This window comes from Agelaius phoeniceus, chromosome 5 (genome assembly GCF_051311805.1).
Source record: "Agelaius phoeniceus isolate bAgePho1 chromosome 5, bAgePho1.hap1, whole genome shotgun sequence".
NCBI classification, from domain to species: Eukaryota; Metazoa; Chordata; class Aves; order Passeriformes; family Icteridae; genus Agelaius; species Agelaius phoeniceus.
In genome coordinates, this window is record NC_135269.1 from 28,654,737 (window position 1) to 28,669,030 (window position 14,294).

Consider the following 14,294-nt stretch of genomic DNA (forward strand, 5'->3'; position numbering starts at 1 on the left):
ACAAGCTAACAAATGGCATCTCAATGTCCAGCAGGACATTACGCTGGGCCCCACTGCACAGCTGAGGAAGGAGCAGACTCAAGAAGGGATGAGAGTTTAGAAATCAACCACTTTGAAACACAGACATCTTATTTCCTTGCAACAAAAGTACTGCTATTGGCAATGCTAGTGAAATTAAAAAGTCAAGGTACATTGTTATGCAAAACACAGGTGCGTTTTCTAAACTTCTGCAAACTTTAAAACGCTTTCTATTTATTTTGCTGTACCTTAGCAGAATGACCCATCACCATCAAATGTCTGCATATGGTGTAAATATGGATAGTACCTGCAAAAATAAATTCAAATAAACAAACAGGTAAGTTCTATAATTCCACATGAAATTTGTTATGCTAAGCAACTCAATCTTTTTCTTATTATCTGGGTCGTTACTTCCAGAGAAGAACAATTTAATGATTTTTCTTTAAATGAATGAAAAACTAATGATTTTTCTGTACTTCTAATTTAGAGAAGATGAAACCATTCAATTCTTCTGCAACATTAGTTTCAAAAATACCTACACAGTGAAGCAGTGTGATCATGAGAGTTCATGAGAATGAAATCTTAAAAATTTACCTAATCCATTTTTTACTCAGTAACTGCTAGAGAGACAAATCTTACTTTCATCTCCAAATGCCAAGCTCTTTAAAACAGAATACTACCTCTCCTCACAGACCTCACCTTCCATGACTCTTTTAGTCCATCTGTCCTGGCAGACACCACCAATATTTCATTAAGTATGACAAGTGACATGAAGACAATTGAAAGCAAGTAGAGTTTCCAAGAGCATCAAAATGACTTAGAAATAAAAACCTGTCAAAAATGTACTTGACTCAAGCAACATCATAAAATTTTCAAAAATCAGTCTTAGAAGTATAAAAGACACTGCAATTCTGGGAGACAAAAAAAAGCCTATTCTTCTGTTTGTATGAATGTTCAGAAAGGGACACCTGTGGCAGCAGGAGGCATCACAATGTCAACTGTCATAGCTAGAAGGGTGTTATTATCTCCATAAGCTCAAATGGAGCAAGTATTAGGAAGATTTCTTTTATCAGTCAAATGTATAATGAGGCACAAAATCTATTATCTGAAATTGCAGAAAAATGCTCAGGAACTAGGGAAAATCTGAGTTAGTGCCTCCTTCTAATTAAAGCAGGATATTGGCTAGGATTGGTACAGAGACCTGTACCACACATAGGCACTGGGATGTAAGAACGGTAGGGGAGTATATTTTAATATCAGTTCTTCTCCCATAGAAACATGCAATCAAAACACACACCTCAAAAGTAGGGACTGAGGGCAACAGCAGTCCCAGTAAAACAAAAGGATAAGAATTTTGACCAATCACAGCTCAGAGAAAGTGCATTTTTCAAAATGAAATTAAGAACATATTATCTGCACAATTTATATTGCAACAATTGACCATAGCAGGTCAGTTGGTTAGAGCACAGTGCCAAGGTTGTGAGTTCAGTGCCTGTATAGGCCATTCACCCAAGAGCTGGACTTGATGATCCTCATATAGCCCTTCTGATTCAGAATATGCTGTGATTCTGTGAAATTCATACTAGTCTGTTTATTTTTGATTAAATAACATTGCCTTTCAAAGCAAAAATAGACTGTTGTTGTTCCTGAAAGTAAAATCTTGATAAATCATTCTCTGTGTATCTAGTTTGCAAAGTTCCATTATTTTCGCAATTTTTCCCTAATACAAGCATTTACAAGCAGCACCCTGAAATCTTATACATACATCAAAATCCTTAAGTGCCATATGGTATTTTAGAATGGTTTTATTATCAACTCTTCCTTTCAAAGTACTTTCAGAAATACAAAGATGTAATGGCAGACAATAATTTTCTACTTAGATCTGCAATCCCCTTCTCGAAAAAAAAAAAAACCAACAAAACCCAATAACAAACAAGCAGAACAACCTCCAAACAAAAACCAACAAAAAACCAACCAGAAACCAAAAGAAACAAGACAAAATGAACCCATCAAAACAGACATTTTATTGATAGAGAAATCTTGAGCATTTTTTGCTAATCAGGATGGACTCCAAAAATGTCCTTACTTTTGATTTTATTTGTACTCTTAAGCACAGTTCTGACGAAAAAGTTGATGCTTTTACAGCAGTCCAGCTGAACATGTACACTGTGGAAATCTTAATTTTAAAATCCCTTATATTAGAAAAACAAAAAATTACCCAAAAAAACCCTACTGTGATTGAAGACTAACTAGAGATTTATTCATGACCCTTCAGTTGACCTTAAAGAGTATAAAGAGTATAAAATTTTCCCTTCACAGCTTTGCTTAGCAAAGAAATGTAAATGGAAAGCCTGAGGTACCATTGTAGATAAGCCAACACAAATCCTCCTGAGGCAGAGCCACTTGCATAGTGAGTCGTAATGAGGTCAAGGCATTGAGACAAGTCTGCAGGGACTCTCCATTCTGAAGATTTCTGTCTCTGCTGCAAACCATCTGATAAATGCAAACATTTCTTGCTTGCAAAACATGGAACTAAAACACATAGAAATATATATAAAGTTAATTAATATAAGCATATGTCGGTTCACATCAGCAAAGTACAACAAAATGATGAGTAAGAAAAGACTACGCATAACAGCAAAAAAAAAAAATCAGCATGACCTTGAACTGAGCATTAGAATATGGAGAAAGTGCTAAACCTTCAGAGTTGCTGTACCATGAATCTGAGTCAGTTTCCACGGTGTCACAGGATGAAAATGCACCTAGTGCACTAGGAGTGCTGGAAGGGGTGTAGGGAGAATAAGGGGAGAATAGGGAGGCATTAAACTGCTACTCAAAGAATCTGGCTTTGACTCTTGGCTTCTCTGTAGAAGTCTTCCATAAACTAAGGCAAGTTTTACCTTTTCTACACCTCTCTATCTATATCACCACTATCTTATTTCTCAGTCTCATCTGTTACTTTTCTCTTTCACAGATGGATTTTTCCTTCTCTTCCTTGTATTACCTAAAATAATGTGACCTCACTGGTGCCTGGACTCCAGCACCGGCTGAACAAACAACATGAAAAAATGGGCTAAGTGAGACATGACCAGTCAGTACCTATTATTCTCTCAAAAGCCTCCTAACCTGGTAACATTTGAAATTATATTATTTTGTTGCAGTTGATTCACTGAAGCTGGAAGTTTCTAGCCCTGAAATGCCGTTTCTTAGTGTTATATTAAAAAAAAAAAAAAGCTAGCTGCAAGAACATGGCAAAAAAATTACATTTAAAGCCTTAGGATGCAATAATTTGACACATTATCATTTTCCACTTCCAATTGTAGGGATAACTGCCAAACGAAATTTCATATCTGAAAATTTAAGGATATCTCAGTCTGCAAAGGCTAAGTTACAGAACAGGCATTTTAGTATAGAGTTGCCATAACATTTACCAGTAGGACTGGTTCAAAGTCTAGGCAGGCATACAGAAAACAGAGGAGAGCATCTCTGGAACTTCAAATTTATTTACAAAACATTTTTAAAAATGTATTAACATAGTCTTTGATCATATTCTTTCTAGGAAGCTGAACCACATTTTAAAAAGAAAAATAATAATACAAAAGGATCTCTTCTATCATGATATCTGCTTCTAGCTTTTAAGCAAACTGTCTGCTTTCTTCTCATCACTAAACACCTATTTACACTCTGACTCAAGGATATGAATTTGATTAGCTCAATACACTGGAGCTGCCAACCATTTCTGTTCATTGTTCTTGATCACAGAGTAACTTGCATTAGTTAATTCAAAATACCCACCATGTACAAAAGTAGAGCTTCTCAGCAAAGAACTGCTTAAAGTAAAATAAACATGTTTTTAGCATTCCCCCTATATCCACTGAAACACTTTCTCCCCTAAATTACAAAAGGTGTACCACAAGTCCCTACCCTGATAAACAATTAACACAAAAGGATTCCAACACATTCTTAAGGTCACTCAGCTTCCTAGAGCTTAAAGCACTTGGAAATTATTCAGCATTCTGCCCTTTTTGTTCACAGTGAGCAAATAAGCTATAAAAACATAACACTGCTGTTCTAACTGTCATGACCTTTTACTACAAGTAGTATTTTTCACACTCATGGTACAAAATACAGGAGAATGTTTTAATTGTCTTGCATCCTGCCTGGTTCTTAGATCATACAATACAGAAATTTCCAAAATTGCAGGACATTTTTCAAATTTTGCCCACATCCTGATTCTGGCAGTGGGTAACAGCAACTACTTCAGAGCAAAAACTGCTGTAAGCAGGTACAGAACAACACCTTCAGAGAAAACTTCTGTTTTAACACTAAGTTGATGATGGTTGGCTTCTGCCACAAAAGCATTAAGCACTTATATCCTCCTAAAAATCTACACCAACTCCAGATGTTTATAGCATACATATAATCATTAAATCTCAATGCAATTCATATCAACAAACTATTAAAGATTAGTTAATGTTTATATATAATTAATATGAAGTACATTTGTGGAACATAAAATGGGCTCCTTACTTTGAATCTGTGAATGTCTTTGACCAGAAAAATTTTAAAAGCCACAACCTACCATAAGTGCTGCATTTTTGTCTCTGACGCCATTTGGAAAAAAGGCAGATTTAAAGCGCTGCACATCATCCATGACATCGTCAAGGTTTACAGAAACAAACTGCTGAAGGTATCTTTCATAACACTGATGAAGTGCCAGCTTATATTCCTGAAAAGAATAATATATTTTTTATAGTTTGTGTATTGCATTTCTATTTCTATAAAACATGCGGGGTTTTTATTATCCTTATGAAAAAAGTATCAATGTGAAAGAGCAACAGGAAGTAAAGCACTACAGTTTCATACAAATATCCAGCATGTAGCGTGAACACTCAACATATGAAAGGTTGAAATACTTAAAAGAATGGCTTGTGCTTCACAAGTTTTGGTGAGTTTTGTTTACTCTAATCATAAATATGACATATCAGAGAACAATTATAAAGCAGGGTCCTGGGCTAATGTAATAAACTTCAAGAGTTGCTGGAATACTCTACAGTTTTACAACAGTAATGACAATGATACCACACTTCAGGGAAAAAGCATTTCATAATGTAGAACTTTATAAGCAATATATAGATATAATCACTTTTCTCTTTCTTGTTTCCATGTTGTCTAAGCCTTTTTTTTTTTCTTTAAATAAAACAAATAGAAAGAGTAAGATGAATTTTAAAAGATTGAAACAAGTGAAAACTGGAATTCACATATGGCCAAGAAATCAGCATAATTAGACCAGAAATTGGCACTGGGTCTTTAAGAACTGTTAGCAAAGAGGATGTTGAGCTTTATGTCTCATTCCAAACAGAGCTCCTCAGCAGCACATCGAACCACTCTAAAATCATGCTGACTCTATGGTTCAGCACTGACTCAGATCTGGAAGTGACACTCACTGAATCATCACCACCACTTCCTTCAGCAAGATTACATTCAGGTTTCTCTACCAATTTCACTAAGTCCAGTGTTCACACTAAATAAATTATTGAGGAAAAAATAACTAACTGCTGGTAAAAATGATCCTTTAATATTTAATCACACAAAATTCTTATTTCCTTGCATACCCTTCCTTTTTCAATATAAATTCCTTCCACCACAGTAACACCTTAAATTTTTAATCATCTGAGGAGTCTAACTCACATGGCCATATTGTCCTGTTTGCTGTGTGAAAGCAGCAGCCATTCATAGAAAATTTGACTTTCCGGGGACTGCTACGGGCAGTCAGTCACTTGTGTAATCTAATACGTGCATTCAGGCTGTGATAATAACACTTAGAATCCAAAGCCATGGAGCAGAATACCATTAAGATAGTTATTGACACACAACAAAAAAGTAAATTCTCCCATAACCAGTTTAAAATATGTGTGTATGACCAAAGACAGCAGGTAGATACAGGCAGAATGGGAGGCAGGGAAAAAATGAGTCAGTACTGATCACATGATGACTACTAGACTAAATAATTTCCAGATCTATGACTTAATGAATTTAGGTGTGTCCTAAAAAACACATAGCAGATGTATTATAGGAAGGAATCTAAAGGCATTAGAAAAATACAGCAGGAGGACAGAAAGCTAAGTGGGTGCCTACCCACTGACTATTCATATGCAATAATTATTTTCTAAGGACTACACATCATTAAGGATTATATCATGTGCAGGTTAAAATTTAAAATATTCAACACCAGCTTTCAACTAGGAGTCAAGAGGGGTGCTTATGAAATAGGCTTTACCCCACCTACCAAAGACCTTGGTTTTACACCACATTCATCCTTCCTGTAATGCATTTGAAATTTGCAACATCCATCCCCTGTTGTTTCTATTTACTTCTTTTCAGGGAAAAAATAAAATGAAAACTACGTTTTCATTCTAAAATTACATTAAAGAAATGCACTTAAAAGTGTGAGTTCCAAAAATAGTTGGAAGTATTAACTGGCCAGCAAAACAACTTCAACAACATCAGTAACTTCACTCTAGAAAATTTCACATTACACTAGAAGATTGAAGTTGCAAGCAGAAGTCTTTACACAGAAACATGGATTATTTTCAGGCAATCTATGGTCAGGTCATTAAGCACCTTGAATATAAGGACCAAACTATATTGGAGTGCTGCTTTGGGAAGGCAATGCAGAGTACAGAGAGCAGCATCTGATACTTTTGAAATAACCTTACTGAGTACTATGTGAGAGCAACAGTTCCCAAGCACTAAAAGCTTCATGTAATATTTCAAGCAATTCCTAGGGCCCAAAACCTATGAGAACCTCAGGAATATACAAACATGAAGAAAACATTAACAGGATTGTCCAGGCAATGCTATTAACAATGGCTGCTGTTCAAGCTTCCTTAAGAATTTCTTTATGTCTAAACCTACACCATGACCCTGCACCTTCAATTGTAATGGCTTTGCAGTTACGAACTCTTCTATACTCCTTCTTCTGCCTCCCAGTGAGTGCTGCTGAAACTCAGCTTCAGCTGGCTGTTTCTTACTCAGGAGCAGGCCACTTTTGTGGAAATCTTCAAAGCACATGCAATGAAGAATATAGAAGACTTCATAACATCTGCATGATACTCCTGCCTTTGCCGTGGCCTGTGGAAAAGCTCACCAGGGAGCCTCAACTAAACACTCTCCACTAACAGCACAAAGAGCATCTCTCCTTGCTGCATTCCATAAGCAAAGGACAGAAGAGTGAAAGAACAGTTTCACTGGATATGTGCCTCAAAAAGATGGCCCCTCAAACAACCTTGATACATTTCCAGTTATGCCCTCTTCTTTTTTTTTGTTTTTTTTTTTGTTGTTGTTGTTGTTGTTGTTTTTGGTTTTTTTGGGTTTTTTTGTTCCCATTATGTTAGAAAATTAAGTAGAAGGTACAGAACTGGCTTTTTAACCATACATCTCTGAGCTGCTTCTGAGTGTTGTTTAGTAACTACCCTTGAAAGCCCCAGATTTTATGGCATGACCTTCTGACACAAATACCACTGAGCTTGTAAATGGCTCACCCTTGGACTTTTTCCACAGGAAACACAAAGGACAAATAGTATATAAAAATATCCTGTATTGAGTCATATCAACACTTACTAGCCTGGCATCCTATCTCCAACAGTAGTCAGTAACATATGACTCAGTAAAAGCATAAATAGAGGTATCATATAGTGAAACCTCTCAAATACTCTGTCTCAAACAATCTAGCTCCTGAATCCCTTTTAGTTGTGATCTACCCTTTTTGAGGAGACAGAAATACACACGTAATTCAAGATGCAACATCACTGATACATACAGTTGTACCATGTGTAATTGCACTCTGGTTCTTGTTCTCTGTTCCTCTCCTGACAATTCTTTTTATTCACGTTTAGTTAACTGAACATTGAGCTGAGTTAGTGGAACTGCTCTGTCACTGTCAATTTGTACTTTAACAGCATCAAAGGTACAGTCAGATATTGTACGCTACCATGCTGAAACATCAAACAAAAAAAGAAAGATTTTGGGGCATTTGAAAAGGCATAGAAAATACAGATATAGAAAATATATAAAAAATCAGGGCAGTTTTACAATAAAAAGCAAGAAATACAAACAACCAACTATCACTGTAATTATTTCGTAAAAGTTTTTGCTACTTTCTAAATAGCTTTCAGTAAAATATGATTAAAAATTCAAGTAGCATAGAAAGATAATGAAACAAAGGCTATGACTGAACCTTTTCTGATTTCAAATTACTTACTTTGATCTGAGCAAGGGTATCACCAACTTTCACAAGTCTTTCATTGTAATACCACTCTGGTAGCCGTGGCTTATACTTGATCCAAATGTTAAACAAAGTATTTGCTCTAAAAAAAAGAAAAAAGATATAGGAGAAAAGGTCTCAGATTAAACTGGCAAGAAACCTGTCATAACAAGTAAACAAATCCAGAAAGCTTCAAAATTTGAAAACTCCTTTCTTCCAAATCTATTTGAACTTCTACATATTTCAAAACAAGTGATCATTAAAACCAAATTTAACAGGCAGACAAGGACATTTCTGGGTTTCATTTCTGTCACCAGTTTTTATCATGCATTTTAAATAGGATGAATTTTCTCCCATGTAAATTCTTACTAAAATGTCCTAGTAATAATCCCGTTGTGTTGTTCAAGCACAGTCGCAAGCAGAAAATCTGTCCCACCTTTCAGCTTGTATTTGAGAAGTTCTCTTGGAAGAAATAATTTGATATCTTAGACTCAATGAATTACAGTTTGCAGTAATTATTGGACTGGAAACTACAAATGTTATGAGCAGGAAAAAAATTCCAAAATAACAATGTATGCTCAGGTAGCTGCAACCTTGCGAACTGGTAGCCATGGAATAAACCATAAAGCTATAGAATATATAGACCTATGGTATATAGAACTCATGCTACGCAGAGCTACACCATGAGTTATGAAAGAAGAAATGTTCAGGAATTTTCAATTGTAAGGAGTAGGTTTCAAAGAGAACCAAATGACACACTTTCTAAAACAGAGAGGATTTTATGGCAATAATTGTGATGCTCTTCTGTTGCCTCCATCTATTATTCTAGCCACAGTTGTCATCAAGGATGTCTTTGTGTAACAAATTGCCTATTTTGCTGAACCAGCAAGCCTCTCACAAATGGTGATTTTAAGTAGTTTCCCTCTGCTACAGAGACACTGACTACATCGTGCCAGTACTTCAGTCCCTACCAGCCATGGTCTGATGGCCTCGTGCCCTCATGTGTACAACCTCCCCACACTATGCTGCTTTAAGAAAGCTACATTCTAGCTGGAAAACGGTAACTGATCAAAAAGACTGCCAAGAAGCACTGGGACTTTTTCATAAAAGTATCCCCTTAGCAAATTACCACCAGTATTGATGGTTATCACAGTGTCAGGCATCTCTTACATTTATTCTCTTTACAAATTACTTGTATAGAAATGTCAGCAGAGTGCCTTGTGATACTACTACAGCCAAATTATGTATAGGTAGCAATTTATGAGGAAAGAAAACACCTGAAGAAATATAAATGAACATATAAAGAAATCAACATCTGAAAAATATCATTCTAGCTGAATTGTCATGCATAAACCATATGCTTACTGGTGTGAGGTGGTTGGAACTTTTCAACTTCTCTTAAGACTGGGACGGTAGACTAGAACACAAGACACTTTCTTAAACTGTTCTCTGATGTTCAAGCACTTGGAAGGCATTCTCACAGTCCCTTATATAACTCTTCATTTAAGCTTATAAGAACACTCCCAATTAAAAAAAAAAAAGCATAATAAATAATATTTTTTCCACGCAGAAAGCTGTGAGCCACCTTCACATTTCAAGGTGAAACAGATGGCTTTATGAGAAATCTGCCAAAATTATCTTTACAATTAAGAAATGCAACAATCATAATCCTTTTATTTTTTTCTAAAAGTATCATCTCAGCACAATTCTCAGTTCTTGAAAGGAAGCAGCAAGGAAATAAGTAGGGCATCCTAGAGTTGTACCTAAAGGAAAAATGCAGTAACAGCACAAACTAGGCCAAAAGCAACAATCAGAATAAAATGTTCTAAGGCATTTTTAAGGAGAAATTTTTTAAGGAAACCATAGCCCAGTGAAATGAAGGGTACTTTCCAAATGGATGGGAATGAGTCCCTCCTGGTCCATCTGTAACAATTAACAGCCTGGGTGGGTACTGAATTCTTATACTGAGAAAAATATTCCACACCAGTTAGTATCTGCAAAGAGGCTCCAAAATAAAGGAATCTTTCAGGCAGCTGAGCAAAGTTCCCTTGGACTATGTAAGGAAGAATTTAGGAAAATTTCAGAGACTGGGATTTGATGGATATTAGGGGGAAAAGGGAAAAAAGGGGAAAAGAGGGAAAAGAGGTATCAAGAATGACCCTGGATGAAGCTCTTGAAAGCTAAGACTAGTACATTTCTTTCAGACTGATCAGCTCAAAGTCCCCAGCAATGGTCATCTTCATTAACATGAATGTTCATGTTAACACATGAGATTCTCAGATATAATAAACAAGTAATAAATCTGTAAAAAACTAGTTTAGCAAACTACTGACAAACCTTACCAGACTTTCAACTTCAGTGGGAAGGTTAAGGTAAATTGATTCTGCTACAATGCCATGACTAACTACAAGTGAGTTCATGACACAGGAATGTTTCTTTGACACAGACAAAGGAAGAGAGTGAGACACTTCCCAAACAGCTCCTCAGCCTTTCCTTTAAACAGCCTGTAGGACACCAGAGTAACAAGTCAAGTAAGTGAATTCTTAAAAAAACCTAGTGGACTGTTGAAGCTCAGAGATGAAATTTCTTTATTTCCATCCATAGTAGAAAAAATTCCCTAAGGTCAACCCATAATAGTGTGCACAGGATAAGGCCCATGTGACTAAAATCTTTACTAAAAGTATAAAGAATTATCTGATACTGATCAAAAGCCATCTTATTTAATAAGGGTGGCTAAGCCACACATGAGATAAAATCAATCAATAGTTCAAGGTAAAGCTTTGATGGACCTGCTGCCAAGGGAAATGGAGCAAAACAACTTCTTGTTTAGCTCAGGAAAAATTACTTTTGATTGCTATTTCTGACTGAAAATATTTTTGATAGCAGGGAGGTCCTCAGTAATTTTTTTCCTACATTAGAACATTTAAGTGCCTAAATTATGGCCTTTTTGTTGACTTATAAACACCAAAGTTTGAAAGACTTGGAGGAATGAAGCAGATAATTTTATTTTTCTAAATTGAACATACTTGCCACATGGTAACTGTTTTCTTATTGCTCGAAGAACAAGAACACTTTGATCTCAATCCATGCCACAAGACAGTCTGAAAAATGGCATAGCAAGAAGTCTTTAGAGCATTTAGGAAAGCATCTGTAATAGTCATTACCTTCAGAAATTCTTAGGACCAGCCAGACTACAGCTGGTTCTGCAAGCAGCACATGCTCCAATTTTGCACTATCAAACAATGAAGCAGTAGGGAGAAAAAATCCTGAAATTTCACCATCACAAATAAATAAAGTCTTGACTTTGCTGACTGCCTGAACATATGCTAATAATCAGAATTCCAGTCTTCTACCTCTGTACTGTCCCTCTACAAATGAAGAACGCCTGAGGATGCACAGCTAACTGGGAGCTTCATGTTACTCAATATTGCCCTGGAATTTTGGTAGGCCTAATTACCACCAGAGACTTCTGAGATCAAGGCCTTGATACAGTCAGTTCTCATCTCCATGATGAACACTGCAGATTTCTTCAGATGTGAAAATGCTCTCATGCCAACCAAGGTATGCACGGTCATGGGTCACATCCACAAAATACCAGTTTGAATAAGACAAAACTTACTTAGGTTTGAGAGGTAAAGCAAAAAAAGGCTTGGAGACACTGTTAACAAAAACTGGCACTATATTACAAACAGCTGCATGGTCACCTTCCGACCAGAAAATACGAAGAACACATAGAAGAACCACTGTTGGCAATTTTGGTAGTGTCTGAAGCAGCCAAGTAGTGTTACTTCTTCTTAGTGGACCTGGAGAGAATAGCTTTCACTATAATAATACCTATTAGCTAAAGCTGAAATAAAAAGGTCTGAAACTACAAAAAGGCTTCAAAATAGCAAGCCATTGAAATCAGCTGCTGAAACAATATAAAAAGCCAACATACTGAGATTCAAAACACTAGAGGCAAAATTTTGGAGACTAATACCTGCATGATCCACCTAAACCTGGACCCGATGATGAACATGCCCATAAACAAATTAGGAAGCCAGATAGCTTAGAATAGGAAAGATCTCCAGCTCAGACAAAGGCCAGGCTGCAGAATCTGAGTACCTTCTGAAAATGTATACACCTACTTCAGAATAGGGTAATTTCTGGGGATTTCAAGGAAACTACAGAGTGAAATATGCAAGGGTAGAAGCTGCACATAAGTGATAAGGTAACCACCCTGTAACCTAACTCCTATGCTGTTTTTGAAGGAACTTTTGATTCCCTGGGAAACTTGTGGGGTTTATGTTAAAGACTTGTAAACTTAGAACAGAGTAGGATTCAGATAACAACAACAGAAAATCAACTATTTACCTTAAAATAAGTAGTTGAGCTCTTGTATCACAATGTGCCTAAATGTAGCAGGAAGAGCTACATGAGAAATGCACAGTCTGTAAAAGACATATGCATGCACTATGAATCATACACTGATTCCAGTTGCTCTATCTTAACTGCATTACAAAATCTCAACTTATGCATACCCACAGATATGCATGTATGCGAGCAAACAAATATGCACTATTATACTTGCCATATGCTCTGCCTGCATCAATGTGTATAAAAATATACCAACGTCGACAGAGACATATGCACAAAAAGAGCTGTGTGCTGTTATCCTCGCGTAGCCCTACTTTTGAAGGCATGTACGTGCCCACAAGAGTTCACCCTCGCAAGCAGCCGCACACGCTGGTGGGCTGCCAGTCCCTGCAGCACTGTCAAGGGATTTTCCCACCAGGAAGCTCAGGCAGCTCTGACAGAACCAACAGTGGTGCTGCCAACTTCCACAGCCCCTTGCGCTTCTTCCCTAAAGCACTGACTTGTAGGAAGCACTGAAAACAAAAAACGGTGCTCAGATTTCTAAGGGGTTTTCATTACAATGAAAAAAAAAAAAAGGAAACGGATTGCTTTGGCACACTGCTGGGGAAGTTTGTTTGGAGAGCAAACTCCTGGCTATCCCCCAGTGCAGCGGGCGCGGGATGCCCAGCGCAGCCCGTGGCGTGAGGGGGGAGCCGGGCAGGGCCGGGCGTGGCGCTCCGGTGCTGCCCGGCGGGCCGGGAAGGGCGGCCCGGGAGCGGCGGGGCGGCGGCGCGGAGAGCCCTCGGGGCGGCTGGAGGAACTGAACGAAGGAGGAGGGGTGCGGCCGAGAAAGGGAGCTGAGGCAGGGCCAGAGGGAAGGCAAGAGCTCCCGGGGAGCGGGCGGGGACGCGGGGATCGGGGTGGGGGCGGCGGCGCAGCCCTACCCGTGGCGGTGCAGGTCGTGCTGCGGCGGCTTGGCCTCCCCCGCGCCTCGCAGCCGCCGCAGGGAGCTCAGGACGCGCCGCAGCTCGGCCTCGAAGCTGTCCACCACCGGGTTGCCCCGCGCCACGGGCCCGAAGAAAGCGGCGTGCGGGGCCTGCGGCCCGGCGGGCTGCGCCATGCTCGGCACGGCACGGCCCGGCCCGGCCCGGGCGCGTCGCTGTCTCCGGGCAACGGCCGCGGGCAGCGGGCCCGAGGGGCCGCCGTGGGCAAGGCGGGAGGTACTGCAGAGGGCGGCTTTTCCACAGCCTCTTTCAATAGGCATGGCACTTAGCATGTTGTGTCGCTGTGCTTGCTGCACGGCTACGCATAAATGTGTGCTTATCTTTTAAATGGTTACGTCTATTCAAATAAACAAACAAACAAAAAAGGTGGCAAACTAGGAAACTACCAGCCCTTATTTATGTTATAGGATGTGCTTATAGCAACCTATGTGTTTTGAAGTTCTTTACAGACGCTGTGGTAAAGAGGTTTGGGAGGGATGTGAAGGAAACTGATTTTGTTGCCATGTTCGTCATCACTATGAGCGTAAGGGACAGCTGAAGTGAAAACATGAAAGTGAGAGAAATATGGTAGGTGAGCAGAGTGTCCTGGCAACCAGGGCCTTTGGAGGCATTTTCTCAACAGTGAATCAAGGAAAAGGATCAATAGAGATGGGTAAAGCGAAGAAACACTT

At 38.5% G+C, this 14,294-nt stretch overlaps 1 protein-coding gene across 1 annotated transcript in view; it reads right to left on the minus strand.

Moving 5' to 3' along the window:
* CFAP54 (cilia and flagella associated protein 54) overlaps positions 1 to 13,777 on the minus strand; it is a 103,782-nt gene extending 90,005 nt beyond the window's left edge. Inside the window, exons 1-5 of the mRNA XM_077178734.1 lie at positions 13,564 to 13,777; positions 8,282 to 8,387; positions 4,601 to 4,747; positions 2,379 to 2,550; positions 267 to 325 (exon numbers count right to left, since the gene is read on the minus strand). Coding sequence (XP_077034849.1) covers positions 267 to 325; positions 2,379 to 2,550; positions 4,601 to 4,747; positions 8,282 to 8,387; positions 13,564 to 13,739 — 660 coding nt within the window. The 5' untranslated portion in view covers positions 13,740 to 13,777. The remainder of the gene's footprint in view (positions 1 to 266; positions 326 to 2,378; positions 2,551 to 4,600; positions 4,748 to 8,281; positions 8,388 to 13,563) is intronic.
* Between the last annotated feature and the right edge of the window lie 517 nt (positions 13,778 to 14,294).